This window comes from Paroedura picta, chromosome 16 (assembly GCF_049243985.1).
Source record: "Paroedura picta isolate Pp20150507F chromosome 16, Ppicta_v3.0, whole genome shotgun sequence".
NCBI classification, from domain to species: domain Eukaryota; kingdom Metazoa; phylum Chordata; class Lepidosauria; order Squamata; family Gekkonidae; genus Paroedura; species Paroedura picta.
The window spans coordinates 12,943,864-12,961,429 of NC_135384.1; the positions used below are offsets into that span (position 1 = coordinate 12,943,864).

Below are 17,566 nucleotides of genomic sequence, written 5' to 3' on the forward strand. Positions count from 1 at the left end.
CTAAAGCCCGTATTTTTACCCAGGCTTGCAATGAGGGGTTCAAGTGGGTAGCCATGTTGGTCTGAAGCCGCACAATAAAATATGAGTCCAATATTGGATTCATGTTTTGTTTTAATGAAAAGGTTATCTTACCAGCTTTTAAATGATCTGCTCTGTTTTATGGATATTTTTTGCAGTTTGTGTTGTTTAATGGCTTGTTTTTATACTGTGTCTTTTAATAGTAAGCTGCCTTGAGCAGGACTTTAAATAAATAAAGTGATTGTTCAACATGAACATAAACCTATCGTCCTAACTAGAAACAACCTCACAAGACAGCAATTTGCCCTGTCAGGCAACCACACAGGTTCTGATAGAGGACTTATATGTTTTCTAGTCCTCTACCCCTCCAGGTCTGCCCTCTCTACCATAAGTGCTTGCATATTGCCTTATAGAATCATAGAATCATAGAAACATGGAGTTGGAAGGGGCCATGCAGGCCATCTAAGCAGGATCAGCCCAAAGCATCCTAAAGCATCCAAGAAAAGTGTGTATCCAACCTTTGCTTGAAGACTGCCAGTGACATATATTTTCAGTTACACATGGTGAATTCTATGAGTTGGTTCCAAACTGCTTTTCTACTCTCTGGTGCTCTTGAACACACAAAAAGACTGTGCCAGGAATCATGGAACACTCAAGGACAAAAGTCATGCGGGATGGTGGTTGATACAATGTGGGATTAGGGGAGAGAGATTGGAAAAGTTCCTGGGATCCAACCCAATGTCTTTCTATTATGGAAAAACCATGTACAAATCTCAGACTTCTTTCTCTTGTCTTCTATTTTGAGCAAATATAGTTGAGAGTTCCCATGCCTAACAGCACAGATAACCTTGGATGGGATAATCTGCATTCCTCTCTATGTCTGTCATATTATCTAGAATTTGCAACCTGAGCTGTCTGGCTTCCATTTGCTCCAAAGTGATTACTTTAGCTGGAGACTGTGATGAAGAACCACACCAGAAGTATATCAGAATTCATCCTTCTGGGATTCTCTGAGGCAGAGCGGTTTGAATCCCTGATTTTCACTTCATTCTTCATCACCTACACTATTTCACTGGTAAGCAACTTCCTCATTATTACTGTGGTATGGTGTGAGACTAGCCTGCACAGTCCCATGTACATGTTTATTGCCAACCTCTCCCTTTTAGAGGCTCTTTACACCACTGCAGTTGTCCCTAAAATGCTCGCTGACTTCTTTCGCCAGAGAAAATCCATTTCTTTCAATAATTGCATCTACCAAGCCTATTTGTACTTCTCCGCAGGTTCCAGTGAATTTTTCCTTCTGGGGGTTATGTCCTTTGACCGCTATGTTGCTATATGTAACCCATTGCGGTACACAGCTATAATGAGCACTCGTTTCTGCATGCAACTAATAGTTGTCTCCTGGATGTCAGGTTTCCTCGCAGTAATGCCTCCTGCCATTTTGATACTACAGCTACCATTCTGTGGGCCCAACATCATCAACCATTTCTTTTGCGATATTGGACCCTTGCTTAAACACTCCTGCTTTGATACAAAGAATATTGAGCTGATGAACTTTGCTAATGCAGCCTTCTTCCTCCTAGGCTCCTTGTTGGTGACAGGGGTGTCCTACATGCTCATCATTGTGGCAGTCGTTAAGATCCCCTCAGCCAAAGGGCGCCGTAAAGCATTCTCTACCTGTGCTTCACACCTCATGGTGGTAACACTTTTCTATGGCAGCTCCATTTTTATTTATGTGCAACCCCAAGAAACCCACTCATTGGATATGAACAAATTAGCCAGCATTCTGAATACAGTGGTGACTCCACTGCTGAACCCTTTCATTTATAGCTTGAGGAACAAGAAAGTCAAGGAGGCCCTGGAATGTGTTGTTAAGAGGATTGTTGGTTCAGTAACTGGCCTGAGAAGTCTGAAATTCAAAAAGATATAGTCTGCATTGTGCAGCATTGACAATGAGAACAAATGAAGATTAATTCGGGGTAGCCTTTCCCAACATTTTTACCATTGAGAACTCCCTGAAACATTCTTCAGGCTTCAAGAAACCCTAGAAGTATTGCAATCATGCACAATATGGTTTGGAAGCATATCTGTATACATGACCACCCAGGTCCCTCCCCTTCCCACCCCTCCAGACCCATCATTGGCCATTTGGGGGAAGGAGTGGGTCAACATTTCCATATATGGTCGTATCACCCAATAAATGTTTAACAATTAATTTTTTTAATTAATTAACTTCCACCCATTTGAGAAATTCTTCCATAGCTGTCAAGAAACCCTAGAGTTTCATGAAACCCTGGTTGAGAAAGCCAGACTTGGGGCATGCATAGGGATATGGGACTGAAAAATGCCGGTAACACATTCATGAACAATCTAATTCAGAGTAATATAGTGGACAGAGTGTCATCTTTGACTAGGGAAAGTCAAATCTCGGCTTAATGTTGGGTGAATCACAGTCTATCTGTCTAAGTTTTAGCTCAAAAATAATTATAAAAATACAAACGAAAAGTTCTCTTTTCTGTCTTTCTGAGCTCAGTAGAGGTTGAAGATGTCCGAATCAGAAATGCACATTGTCATACATAATATTATTTATTACACATTCACATGAATGTCTTTGCATTTAAGAACAAGATCTAAGCTAAGATTTAATTCACTTGAAAAAAGGTAAAGGTAAAGGTATCCCCTGTGCAAGCACTGAGTCATGTCTGACCCTTGGGGTGACGCCCTCTAGCGTTTTCATGGCAGACTCAATATGGGGTGGTTTGCCAGTGCCTTCCCCAGTCATTACCGTTTACCCCCCAGCAAGCTGGGTACTCATTTTACCGACCTCAGAAGGATGGAAGGCTGAGTCAACCCTGAGCCGGCTACTGGGATCGAACTCCCAGCCTCATGGGCAGAGCTTTCAGACAACATTTCTGCTGCCTTACCACTCTGCGCCACAAGAGGCTAACCTAACTAATGGTATGATTCAGAAAGCAACTTTTAATGTTGTAGAAAACTTGGAAATACTGATATAAAATTGAAACTGGTCCTGCCCTAGTAAGTAGTTAAGAATACATTTTCATTTCACAATTAAACATGTTCTCTAAATTTTCACAATTGTTCCCCTAGTAAATAATGTCTTGCCTTGCCTTGCCTTGCCTTGCCTTTATTTCTCAATCTTTCTCATTGCTTCCTTTGCACACCTTTGTGTGTGGTTTATGAAAGCTATCCTCAAAGGTATTTGAATGGTATAGCAGGGATCCAAACTATAATACTGATGTGTGCTGTATGGGACTAGATCATTCCAGTCTTGGCCAATCTACACTGGCTTCCAATTTATTTCCAAGCACAATTCAGGGTGCTGGTTTCAACATTCAGAGATTTTTTTTATTATTTGGGACCAACATAGCTGAATAACCATATACTACCTCATGAACTTGCGCAACCATTATCTTCAGAGAACCTTCTTCTGGTGCCCCACCTTTTGAGATTGGGCAACTGGAAACCCGAGGGACCACCTTCTCAAGAAATCTCTGGAACTTTTTCCCCTGGGAGATTCATCTGTCCCCTTGTGTTGCTGTCTTTTGCCAGCATTTGATGACTGATTTGTTTCATTCCCTCGATGATCCCTCCCTCCTAACTATATTTCTTCTGTTTTGTTTGTATGTTAACTATTTTATATATAACTTGACTGAAAACGCTAGATGGCATTACCCCAAGGGTCAGACATAAGCTGGTACTTGCACAGGGGATAACTTTACCTTTACCTAAAACTTGCTTCAAATTGGATTGAATGATGATTATTTGTTTTAATCGTTTCACAATGTGTTTTATCATGTATCTTTTAACTTGTTGTGCATCTTGGCAGCCCTTCAAAAGGCCTGCAAGAAGGAGCTCTTCCACCAAGTGTATAGTTGAGGCCAGGGTGGGGTCTTGGTGTTATCATCGGAGGATCCCTCAATGCGTGGTTAGATCAGGACCCTCCCTCCCAGTGAGAGAGAGCTTTTGACCCATGGGCTGAATGTGGGGGGAGAAGATTGGAACTCTTATCGACCTCCATCTGATTCATGTACTAAGGGGTGTTTTTAGGGGGGTTTATTGTGTTTTTATTGGATTGTTGTAAACCGCTGTGAGATTTTTGAGAGCAGCAGTATAGAAATGTGAAAATAAATAAATAAATTTTGTAAATGAAATAAATATATCTTGTATTATTTAAAATCAAATGAATGTTTGAGATTAGAAGATTTGGCATGAATGCCTACCATGAAAATATTAACTGTTTCAGACATAATCCTGTATAGGAAGTGTCATTATTTCCTTTTTGAGTCTCCACCCCTTCTTGTTCTACACACTAGCCCCATAGTGGATATATTTATTAGTAGCCTGAAAACCAAATGAGCAGTTCTGCCTCCTGCTAAAAGAGTTGCATCAATATTTAACAAAACAACCTGAGGTGTCAGGCAGAGGTCTTTGACATTACATACAGAATCTAACTGTAGATTCTGAGGATTGGACATTTTGACCTTCTGTATGCAAGCCAGAGGCACTTCCATTGAGCCCCAGCCCCTCTCTTCTCATTCTCCTCGACCATAGTCTCATGTTCTAGTCACTACATTACAATAAGAAAACTGTGAATTAAGGGTGAGAGTATGATTGTCCTAAATTCATCCAGCAAACCATTTTAACTTCCATTGGAAAGGGCAAGAGAAGATTTGGCTATAATACCCAAATTTGTTTCATCTTGGGGACCACCATGATCAAGTAGAACTTGGTGTCCAATTCTGAAATGCCTCGATTCAGTTTGTAGTGAGTTATGGATGGGTGTGTGTGTTTGTCTGGTGGCCTCGGCAGATAACCCAACTCCAGGATGCTCCAGTTCCTTTCATTTTTGGCACTGCATCTCCCATGATAGTCCTGGCCAAGTCTGAGGATATTACCTGTAGTTTCAAGTCAGATATTCCTATACTCACAATCATCTAGGAAGAGGGTGGGTCAGGTAGCACATTTGCCCACTCTGGCCAGGATGCAACTTAAAATCGCATCCCTAACTAGAAATTTGGGCGTGATCCTGGATGCCTCACTGCCTATAGAGACACAGGTCACAAGGTCCAAGTATATTTTAGGCTTTATTCTTCAATTGGAATTCCTGTAAAAGGAGAGTTCTTGATTTTGGGGACTGAACATGGGCTCTGTGAAAACTGAATGTAAGAAAAGAGAAATATCTGCTGAAACTCTCTTGCTCCTCTCTGTGCACATGTCCTAATTTACTAGTTCTTTTCTTTCAGACTTTTGGCAAAGCTACAGACAAACGTGTTTCCTTTAATGTTTTGTTCAGTGTGATGCCACAGGGCACTGTAGCCCTCTGGAGATATCATAGTAAATCCTGCAATTACCTCCCATCATTATGATCAATCCCTCTCCTTGGAAGGCCCAGACAAATATTCTGGAATAATAGTCCAACCCATGAACAAGTTTTGAAGGTGAATAAAAATCCACAAAAAACAATCAGTTTTGGGTAAGGGATGTTTAGAAGCAAAGCTACAATCACCTAAGCATTGGGGAAAACAATCTTTACCTTTAAAGCCCCAAATTTCACATTAGTATCTTAGAGCAGTTAAAACCATATGAACGCATGGTGTTGTAATGAAACTGTTTAGAACAAGGCAGGTGATGGATGATTGTGGGCTAAAGGATTCCATGGAACAGTAGGCTTTTCCTACCAGATGGCATTCCTCTTGCTGGTGCTCTTGTTACTGCAATGTCTGCCTCAAGCAAAATGCCAGCCCAAGAAATATACCTGTTCCATGATTGACCCACTCTACATTCCACATGAATATTATCTGGCAGGCAACCTTATCATTGGCGGGATGACTTCTCAGCTCTTAACGTATTTTGAAGCGCTGCTGTTTGCAGAAGACCCCAAGAGAAAGCAGGTTGATGAACCTATGTAAGGATTTTCTTTTTAATTCTAACACATGCAATAGGGAGGGTCATAACCAAGGAAAGAAGGTTGTGGGAGCTGTGAAACCAATGAGGAAAACAAGAAAGCAGTATATATATATATATATATATATGACATTGCTGGGAATAGTAGTTTGGGCAGTTTGTATAACCTCCTCAACAATAGGCAAAATATACATTTTAAAGGAGAAACAGAGGTATGTGGTTTTTCACATTTCTTTCACATGGACTTTTTTCACCTTTGAGACCATTTATGCACTGGGAACTTCAGTGCCCCAGCTCCCATGCAGGAGCACAAATAGGGGCGGATGAGGCACACCAGGCCAAATGCTCCCCCATGTAGGTGCAGGAAGAGGTGGGGTAACCTGCCATGACTAAAACTCCAGCCCTGCAGCCCTGCATGAAACCTCCAGTGCATAAACGGTCTGACTGAAATTACTCCCTGCCCACTGCTCAGATGCTGAAGCGTAATAAGGATTTTATGTTGAATCCATTTCAAAGTTTAGTTACACAGGTGTGAGATATAGATGTTAAGGGGAAACAAAACAAAAACATTAGAAGGTTGTGCTTGAGCATTGCATGGGGACATCATATGTGAGGACTTTTTGTAATGAGTGAGTCATGTGAACATGGCTGCAAATGTGGAAGCATGCAACAAAGGGGAAAATAAACTATCCATAGCGATGAATAGGTAGAGCTCCATATGTTTAGACATTTGTTAGGATCCAGCCAATATTTCTCCTGAGGAAATAAGGATCAGTACCGCCTTTGACAAATCAAAAATGTTGTGCTGGGAATCACGAGCCCTGCAGGAACAAAAACTATGCAGGATTGGTCAGGAGGAAGGAAAGAAATTGGGCTCTGTTAGTTGCATATCGTTCTATATTATGTCCTTACAGCTTTGCGGTCTTCTGTTCAACCTCTGTGTCTCGTTCCACAGTCTCTGCTTTAATTATTTCCATAAAATTTCATGTACCGCTTCTTTTCCGTTCTCAGTTACCGGATGCCACGTAATCCCAGCTCATTTGAGGAGTTAAAAATGATGAATATTCATTTTATGCAACCTGTAATTCTTTCGTTAGGATTGTGCTAAAGAACTTCCAGCATGTCCTTGCCTTGGCGTTTGCTGTGAAGGAGGTCAATGAGAATCCTAAGATCTTATCGAATGTCAGCCTTGGTTTTGACATCAATGACAGCTACTTCAATACAGTGCTGACTTATCAAAATACGTTGAACCTCCTCTGCACATTGAAAAGGATCATCCCCAACTACAGTTGTGACTTCCAGAGGAACCTGATGGCTGTCATTGGGGGACTGGATTCTGAAACTTCCTTCCACATGGCCAACATTTTAAGCATCTATAAAATCCCACAGGTAGCATACTGATTGATATATGAGTGTACGAGTCTTCAGATAATTTTCTGTGCACTACTAGGTTGCTGAACATTCTTTAAAAATATATATATATATAAGTAAAAAGAAATAATTTCAATGTATAAAAATTTGCCCTAGACACATCTCAGAGCTGTAAGCATCTTAAACCTTTCACAGCTATTCTCTGTTTATTGGTTTAGGTAACCTATTGCTTCTTTGTTCCAGTGATGAAAGACAAAACCAAGTTCCCTACTGTCTACCAGATGGTCCCCAATGAAGAAAATCAGTACAAAGGGATTATCCAGCTTCTTCTGCATTTCCAGTGGACATGGGTTGGGATAGTTGCCATGGATGACGATCATGGAGACAGATTTGTGCAGATCTTGACGCCACTGCTGTCCCAGAATGGCATCTGTCCTGCCTTCATTCATAGGTTTCAAATGTTGACTGCCTCCCAAGACTTGACAGATATTTTCTACATGTCAAGACCAAGAGAGATCTTGAGCCTTCTTGTAAACAAAACAGAAGTCAAAGTATATGTCACAAATGCTGATGCACATACTATGATGGTTTTGAAGTGGTTTCTATACCTGGGTCAAATGGAAGAGATGAGTGAGGCAGTGATGGGCAGAGTGTGGATTATGACAGCCCAGTGGGATTTCTCATTGCAGACAGTTGACAGGCTTCTGAACATCAAAGTCTTCCATGGTGCTTTATCTTTTACAGTGAAGTCCAAAGAAGTACCTGAGTTTCAAAACTTCCTTCACTTTCTCCATCCCCATTGGCCAGAAGAAGATGAATTTCTCAGGGTCTTCTGGGAGGCAGCATTTAATTGTTTATTGTCAGATTCCAACACAGATGAAGAGCCTGGTCAATGTACTGGTGAGGAGAAACTGGAAAGCCTTCCAAGTCCTTTCTTTGAAATGAGCATGACTGCCCAGAGCTACAGCATCTACAATGCGGTCCATGCCATAGCACAAGCTTTACATGCCATGTATTCAGCTAGAAACAAAGGCAGGGGAATGGTATGGGGTGGAAATATGGATTCCCCTAATATACAGCCATGGGAGGTAATGTGTTGTATCTATTGCAGTAATTTACGTTTTTGAAAAGGAAAAATCTTAACACTATTTTATTATATTAACACTATTCTAATAATTGTTAATATACTTAGGCTGCAGTTGTCTCTGACATGCTAAGATAAATGCAGGTTCTGGTTGTCATTTTGTTGTCTGAAGCTGTGACCATTTAGTAAATATAAAGCACTGCACTTCCTCAGTAGCAAGAAGGTAGGGCTGCACCCTCAGAGACTGAGATAGAGGCAGAGCCCAATCTGTAACTTCCTACTTTGATGTTAGGAAGCTTTGAGAGTTGAGTTAAATCGTGGAAAACCACATGATGGAATTCTTATGCATTAGTTTGCCTGTTTGGATGCTATTTGTCGTTTGGGCCATTGTATTAGTCACACCAGTTAGTGAACAAACAAAATGAACTATCCCTGAATCTTTCAATTCCTTAACTTGCTGGGCTGCTTGAAAGGTATTTTTACCCTCCTACTCAATCTCAATGAGTTGCTGTGTGGATAAAATAGAGGCCGGAGAACCATGAACTCCTAGGTGGAATATACAATAGAGAATGTAAAGGTAAAGGTAAAGGTATCCCCTGTGCAAGCACCGAGTCATGTCTGACCCTTGGGGTGACGCCCTCTAGCGTTTTCATGGCAGACTCAATACGGGGTGGTTGGCCAGTGCCTTCCCCAGTCATTACCGTTTACCCCCCAGCAAGCTGGGTACTCATTTTACCGACCTCGGAAGGATGGAAGGCTGAGTCAACCTTGAGCCGGCTGCTGGGATTGAACTCCCAGCCTCATGGGCAAAGCTTTCAGACGGCTGCCTTACCACTCTGCGCCACAAGAGGCTCATAGAGAATGTATCACATCCATAGACAGCACATTATTGTTCAAAAGTCAGGCAGTGCAAAAGAAAGAGAGTTGAAATGAGATTAGCACAGGGTTGGAAGTAGGCTTGAGAACTTCAGTGCACTTCAGAGGCCATTCCAGCCTGAAGCAGCTAGCGCTGTAGCGCAGGGGGGAAAAGGTGGCGCCAGTGGCAGCGTGCGACCCCACGCCTGCCCACAGGCATGGAGCTGTGCACCTGCGTGCATGCGCCAACTGGTATGCCACCACCAGCACTGCCCCTCCCCCCTGGCGCTAGCCACTTTGGGCTGGAATGGTTGCTGAAGCGGCTGAAGCACACCAAAGCGCTCAAGCCTAGTTGGAAGACAGGGGATGCCAGTTCCCTGCAACTGTATGCTCTCTGTGTGTTTTTTCATATCCTTCCCTCACTTCCTTGTAAAACATTCTGTTTTCAGACTTCATTAATAATTTTAATTTCATCCTCTAACAAGAAACCAGCCCAAAATATCTTAAAACGGGTGCTCGAAGACGATTCTGTAAAAAAAATAAAGATATCTTTTTAAAAACCCTCTTCGAAAATTATGATGTCTCTCTTTCCATCCAGATTTACCCTTTCTTGAGGAGCACCTCATTCAATAACAGTGCTGGGGACCTCATTCATTTTAATGCAAAGGGCGAATTAGAAACTGCCTTTGATATTATCAACTGGGTGACTTTCCCAAACCAAACCTTCTCACGGTTAAAAGTAGGAGAGGCTTCAAGGGGTTCTGAATTTATCCTTAATGATGAGTTCATCACATGGCACAAGACATTTAACCAGGTGAGCTTTTAACTGCAGGTAACTATCAAACCATATCTGGAATGTAACCAAATGCTGGATTGGGTAATTCCATCCTATGTCATCATACAAATTCTATTGCACAGTGATGTGGTGTGGCTTGAGGCCTCTTGATAATTTTCTCATTCTCCAGAATTCTCTGCTTTTATTTTATTTATTTTTTTTGTTACAACTAGCATGAGAATAAATAAACTAACTGGACTTGTTCTGTTTGCACCAATTTTCAGCAAGTCCTTACAACTGATTCTGCTGCCCAGAAGTTACAGTAGGTATAGATTGGTCAGGGAAGAACATTGCCTGGAGTAGGCAGTCTATCACTCCAGTCTCATCCTACCCACATTGGTTCCACTTTTCATTTGGACCTAACTGTATTGGCTGCCAGGTCTGCAAAGTTTGCCAACAAATCAACTTTACTCTAATTAAGTCTGCAGTCTTTGTAGATTAGGTTGCTTACTTCTGGGTTTAATTTACTCCTTTCCTTTTCTGACTCTTGCCAGCTATCACTTTCTTGGCTCTCTGCCAGAGCTGCAGAAAGACTTGACACATGTATTTTGTGTAGGACCAATCTTGGTCCCAAGGAAACCCAGGAGTTTACTGCTATTAAGCTTCATTTCACTTTGTATTGTATTGGTCTAGACCGTGAAATGAACTGAACTGAACTGAACATTTGGACCTAATTCAAAGTAGCAGTTTTGATTTTTAAAGCTCTCTATAACTTGGGTCCAGTATATCTTAAAGATTGACTTTACCCTTATGAACTTAGTCTACCACACTGATCATTTTCAGAGGCCATGCTTTGGTCATTTGGACAATCTAATCGTTTTCAGTGGTCACCACCATCTAAGGTTAATGGGTGACAACCCAAGGAAGGATCTTCTTGGTCATGACACTTACATTTTGGAACTCCCTCCTGAGGAGATTTTTTTCCCTCTTTCTATTGTTGTCTTCCACAAGATAGTGATTTTGCTTTGTTTCACGCCTAATAGTCCTCTTCCCTGTCTGTGTGTATATGTTTATGTTAGTATTTTTAAACTCTTTTATTATTTATATTTTAAACATTTTAATGTTTTAAATATTTGCCCTCAGGGACTCTGAGTTGGGTAGGAAGGTGGCATAGAAATGTTTTAAGTAAAACAATAAAATTGTATCTGATAATATCCAGAAGTAAAATTGAAGATGACTCCAATTCTGGCTACCTAATTTCCTGAACCACCTTTAAGACCAACACAGTCTACTCCAGAACAACATGGCTACCCACTTGAATCTAATTTCCTGAAGACAGTAGATGAATCCCAAATTTAAGGATTTGTTGTTGTTAGGTGCGGTCGTGTCTGACCCATCACGACCCCATGGATAATGATCCTCCAGGCCTTCCTGTCCTCTACCATTCCCCGGAGTCCATTTAAGTTTGCACCGACTGCTTCAGTGACTCCATCCAGCCACCTCATTCTCTGTCATCCCTTTCTTCTTTTGCCCTCAATCGCTCCCAGCATTAGGCTCTTCTACAGGGAGTCCTTCCTTCTCATGAGAATTTAAGGATAGGTTTTCCTTAAAAGAGCCTCTTGTGGTGCAGAGTGGTAAGGCAGCAGTCTGAAAGCTCTACCCATGAGGCTGGGAGTTTGATCCCAGCAGCCGGCTCAAGGTTGACTCAGCCTTCCATCCTTCCGAGGTCGGTAAAATGAATACCCAGCTTGCTAGGGGATAAACGGTAATGACTGAGGAAGGCACTGGCAAACCACCCCGTATTGAGTCTGCCATGAAAACACTAGAGGGCATCACCCCAAGGGTCAGACATGACTCGGTGCTTGCACAGGGGATACCTTTACCTTTACTTTCCTTAAAAATATATGAGTTTCTAGTTGTTATATTTTTTTGTGCCATCCATAGTCACAAAGATCTCTTCTAAGAGAGGATAGTCTTAAAACTAATATCTCACCCAAGTTTCCATGATAAGATTTACATCTGACTGAGGGCTTGAGCTTGGATTACCCTGGCCAAACTCAAAGAACTGTCCAGTATTCCACACTGGCATACTCAAATACTACATTTGTTTCTTTCAGCTAATCACAACATCCGTGCAGTAGATACTCAATTACTTCATTCGTTTTGTGGATATCTAACCTATTTATGAGAACTGAGAAATCGTGATTCTATGATTCTATGATTCTATGAACTGTAGTATTTTACAAAATGTGACATTATATATACTGATATTTCTGATATGATTATGAAAGGAGGGGATGCAGTTACCTTTCCTGGTCAAACTTCCCCTTTCCTTATTATAGCCTTTGTTCCACATAGATTTTGTCCATTCTCCAAGTAGCCTTTTTTGGTTTGTCAAAGTGGACACGTCCTCCCATTATCACAAATGGAAACTCTGGTTGGGTCCCATGCAACCTCTTGCATGGAAAGTGTTCTTATTTTACTTCCTTGCCATCATTCCTGCTTTTGAGTACTGCTTTTGAGTACTGCTTTTGAGTACTGCTGATTGTACAACGAAGAGCAAATGAGAATTAGAATAAATATATATTTTTGTTTTATGGTTAGGTGGTGCCGCGCTCTGTGTGTAATGATAACTGTCCCCCAGGTTACAGCATTACAAAAAAGGAAGGAGCACCATTTTGTTGCTATGTTTGTGTTCGTTGCCCAGAAGGGAAAATTTCAGACCAGAAAGGTAAGATCAACAGCCTGTCATATGATAAATAAAGTGTATATAAAATGGTAAATATTAAAAATGGGGCTTCAGTGTAAAAATAAGTAATTCCTCATTATATCCTGATTGGTATGAAAATATCCAAATTTCTCAGCTTCTGGGATCCTGCTTAGTACCATGAAAAACATGTCCAAGAAGTTCTAAGTGAAATCAGTGAATCTCCAAAGGAAGTAGAATTGTGGATTGATATGGAAACAAGCTCCTCTTCTAAATATCATGGAAAGAGATGGTTCAATTAGGGCAATTAGCAAATGGAGATCTTGTTCCTTTGCTCAAGAATTTAGTCTGGCCAGAATGTGTGCCTTTAAAAAGCTTTGGAAAGTGAACAGCTAGTAAGGTGTAGTGGTAAAGAGTGGCAGCTTCTAATCTGGTGAGTCAGGTTTGATTCTCTGCTCCACCACATGCAGCCAGTTAGATGACCTTGGGCTCAATACAGCCCTGATAGTGCTGCTCTGACCAAGCAGACCTGCCATAGCTCAGTCTCACCTACCTCACAGAGTACTTGTGGAGAGAAGAAGGGAAGGTGATTGTAAGCTGATTGGAGACTCCGTTGGGTAGTGAAAAGCAGGGTTGAAAAACCAACTCTTTACTTCTTCTTAATGGGGCAGAAGAGATGGGGGGGATGGAATACACCCCCAAAAAATGGGATGAACAGTTGCAGTGTGCTCTAAAGTTGGAATTTTGGTGATCAGTTTATACAATTTATCATCAAAATATTTGTTGCATGAAAACCAAAATCCTGGATAGTGTCCATGTTAGCACTGAGATGGTCTAAACCATATTGGTCTCAAAGGTGGTCTTAAACAATTTTGAAAAAGTCATCTTTCTGGAGTGCCAGGTAGCCCTTGGTGTTTAAAATTACAATAAATAGCCCAAATCCTTGTAACTAAGCCCTTGCCTAAAGGGAAGGTTGACCCAGTTCTGAAGGGAGAGCCATGCCAAGTACACAGCAAGGAATGTATAATAATTTCCACCAGAAATGATGGCTATTCCAGAAACATTAAATGGGATGATTTTTAGGATGACTTCAACAACATCTCAAACATAGTTTCCACCCCCATTCCAGGGCTGGTAGTGAAATGCTGGGTATAAATATAATAATATAGAGAGATTTTTTAAGGAAAGAACTTGAAAATCCTTAATGATAAATTCCTTAGTTTCTGTGAATGTGAATATATATATGTGTGTGTGTATAGGCTAGAAAATGTGTTATGGTTCTTGTGATAAACTTAGTTCTTTTCCTGTCATCAGGCCTCCTGGATTGTTTCAAATGCCCTGAACATGAATATCCAAACAAAGATCAAGATCAATGTCTTCCTAAGGTTCTAAATTTCCTGTCTTATGGTGAACCACTGGGAATCACTTTAGCATCCTTGGCTTCATCTTTCTCTTTGATCACAGTTATGGTGCTTGGAATTTTCATTAAATATCAGAACACTCCCATTGTCAGGGCTAATAATCGAGATCTCACCTATTGTCTACTCATATCCCTCCTCTTCTGCTTCTTCTGTACTTTTCTTTTCATTGGCAAGCCTAAGAAACTGACCTGCCTTCTACGTCAAACCACCTTTGGCATTATCTTCTCAATTGCTGTTTCTTCCTTGCTGGCCAAAACCATCACCGTGGTTCTGGCTTTCATGGCCACTAAACCAGGGAGCCAGATTAAGAAATGGGTAGGGAAAAGACTGGCATACTCCATTGTTATTTTCTCCACAATGATTCAAGCAGGAATGTGTGCTGTTTGGATGTTTATTGCTCCCCCCTTTCCAGATACAGACTCTCACTCTATAATGAAACATATTACAGTGGAATGCAATGAAGGATCAATCATTATGTTTTATTGTGTTCTGGGCTACTTGGGATTCTTGGCTACTGTCACCTTTATTGTAGCTTTTCTTGCTCGCAAGTTACCAAACACATTTAATGAAGCCAAGTTCATCACTTTCAGTATGCTGATGTTCTGTAGTGTTTGGTTATCTTTTGTTCCAACATACTTGAGCACAAAAGGAAAACATATGGTAGCTGTGGAGATCTTCTCTATCTTGTCCTCTGGTGTGGGTTTACTGGGTTGTGTTTTTTGCCCTAAATGTTATATAATTGTTCTCAGACCAGATTTGAACTGCAGGGATCACCTAATAATAAGAAATGCATTCACAACCAAGAGTTTGTAATGTCTATAATTGTATATATCTTTAATAGATCAGGCAAGAAAATTTAAAGGCACCCCCGACATACCATCTTATGATATATACTTGCCCTCTCATATCAACATTTAAAATAGTTGTTGTTATGACATAGCCTAGAAGACAAAGACTTGGCTTGTATACCCTACTTTTCATACCAGAAAGATTCTCAAAGTGTCTTATAACCACTTTCCATCTCTCTCCACATTACAGACACCCTGTAAGTTAGGTTTGACCAAACTTATTTTATATACCAACCTTCCCTGCAGCTCAGGGTAGTTTACAGTGAAAGTTTTTCATGGTATAGTACAAGGAACATTGTCATTTGGAACATGCAACATTTGAAATGGTGGTATTTGTAACAATAAAATATTTAACAACACTTGGAAATTAGAATATTTCAGCTTCACAACTCAGCAGTTGTACATTGATTTCAATTCTTCCATCTGCAAGATATGGGAGCATATCACTCCAGTCTTGGCCCACCTACACTGGTTTCCATTTTATTTTACCACATCACTTAAATTTTACCTTTGCCTCATTTCCTTTGAGACCTAAGGAAGAGTGAGAAAGAAGTATCATGGTTTTATAGTGTAATCATTATTAATTCTTTCCTGGGGATAAATCTAGAAGAAGAAGAAGAAGAAGAGTTGGTTCTTATATGCCGCTTTTCCCTACCCGAAGGAGGCTCAAAGCGGCTTACAGTCGCCTTCCCATTCCTCTCCCCACAACAGACACCCTGTGGGGTGGGTGAGGCTGAGAGAGCACTGATATCACTGCCCGGTCAGAACAGTTTTATCAGTGCTGTGGCGAGCCCAAGGTCACCCAGCTGGTTGCATGTGGGGGAGCGCAGAATCGAACCTGACATGCCAGATTAGAAGTCCACACTCCTAACCACTACACCAAACTGGCTCTCTAATTGAGTAGAGTCGATACACATTCTGATCAGACCTTCTATGAACTGTTCTATTAGACTCATATGGTTGTCAGAGAAATCCAGTGTTTCTTCATAAAGATGGGTTTATTTTCCATTATTTTAACCTCTAAGTATGTAGAATTATTAAGAGCCTCTTGTGGCACAGAGTGGTAAGGCAGCAGAAATGTTGTCTGAAAGCTCTGCCCATGAGGCTGGGAGTTCGATCCCAGCAGCCGGCTCAAGGTTGACTCAGCCTTCCATCCTTCCGAGGTTGGTAAAATGAGTACCCAGCTTGCTGGGGGGTAAACTGTAATGACTGGGGAAGGCACTGGCAAACCACCCCGTATTGAGTCTGCCATGAAAACGCTAGAGGGCGTCACCCCAAGGGTCAGACATGACTCGGTCCTTGCACAGGGGATACCTTTACCTTTAATAATATATTAGTTAAGTACTATGTTGGTGAATGTGTCTTTCTTTGTTGTTTTCTGACCACATGCTTTCCGCCCCACACTATGCTGCTTGCCAAACTAAGGCATTCTGCTAACTTTCTGATATTAAGACCTTCAGATATGACTGTGATCTTGTTCCCATGAAATACAATTGTCCAAATATGGAAAAGGATCACAGTATTTCAGTGGTCGGCTCCATCCTCCATTTAGGTACATTTACGATACAATGTTTGTGCAGCCAAACTGTGTATGTGTAGACTTTATTCTTAGATGGGATTCCTGTAAACAGAGGGTTCTTGATTAGAGGACAGAGCTCTATGTTATCTATCTACTTGCATGTTGGTTCAAGTAGATGTGACACAGATGTTTTAGCTTGTAAACGGCCACAGCTTTTATTTAACAATTCAACCAGGTTGGCGACCAATGAGAAGAGGGCCTGCCCTCCCAGTCAGCTAACTGGACCTAATCCCTTGATTCCTAGAGACAATCTGGAGCTCCCCACCATTCCCAGCTGGGAACTTGGATCTCCTTGCCTCTCAGAATCCTGCTCTCACAAGGAAATGAACTTTTGCGGGGGAGCCAAAGGGTGCCAACCTCAATTAGCTGTCCCCAGATCACTTGGCAAGACTGGCCCAGTAGAAGCCTTCCCAGCTGGGTCAGCTTCCCCATTACCACTCTGCCTTTGAGGAGGCCCCAAACCTCCAAGGGGTTCTGTGCCCAGACAGGGCCCCTGCCAAAAGGCTCTTTCTCATGGCAAATCCGCACAGCTGTGACAATAATTTCAAATTTCAAACTAATACAATAAATTTCAAAACAGGGTGAGTGGGAGGGAGGGAATCTGTCAGCTGTTGAGCCAGGATACCAGGCCCGGGCACATAGTGTCTTAAGTATGTGCACCTAAGCTCCATCCCTCCGCTAGGCTTACACAAGCGTGCAGCTGCTGGATCATGCATGCCATGATCCATGGCATGATGTCATGGCTCCCTCACAGCAGCCCCTGCACCATGTCAACACCCGGCTGTCTTGTGCACATTTTCTAATATGCCAGTTTTTCTTCTTCTTTTCCCCCCCAGAGTTTTGGCAAAGTACATAAAAAATGGTTCATGTTTTGTTCAGTGTGTTGCCACAGGGCATTCTAGCCCTCTGGGGAAATCATTGTAAATCCTGCAATTATCTCCAATCCTTATGATCGGTCCCCCTCCTTGGAAGGCCCATACAAA

General features: G+C 41.5%; 2 protein-coding genes across 2 annotated transcripts; both read left to right on the forward strand.

Annotated features, from left to right (window-relative positions):
- Window positions 1–979: 979 nt before the first annotated feature.
- Window positions 980–1,948, forward strand: LOC143825303 (olfactory receptor 6E1-like). Its single transcript, XM_077313326.1, has one exon. It carries the CDS (start codon window positions 980–982, stop codon window positions 1,946–1,948), a length of 969 nt encoding a protein of 322 aa, XP_077169441.1.
- Window positions 1,949–7,206: 5,258 nt separating this feature from the next.
- LOC143825304 (vomeronasal type-2 receptor 26-like) lies at window positions 7,207–14,969 on the forward strand. Its single transcript, XM_077313327.1, has 5 exons — window positions 7,207–7,332; window positions 7,558–8,402; window positions 9,852–10,067; window positions 12,633–12,759; window positions 14,050–14,969. Exons 2-5 carry the CDS (start codon window positions 7,560–7,562, stop codon window positions 14,967–14,969), a joined length of 2,106 nt encoding a protein of 701 aa, XP_077169442.1. The 5' UTR covers window positions 7,207–7,332; window positions 7,558–7,559.
- Window positions 14,970–17,566: the final 2,597 nt, after the last annotated feature.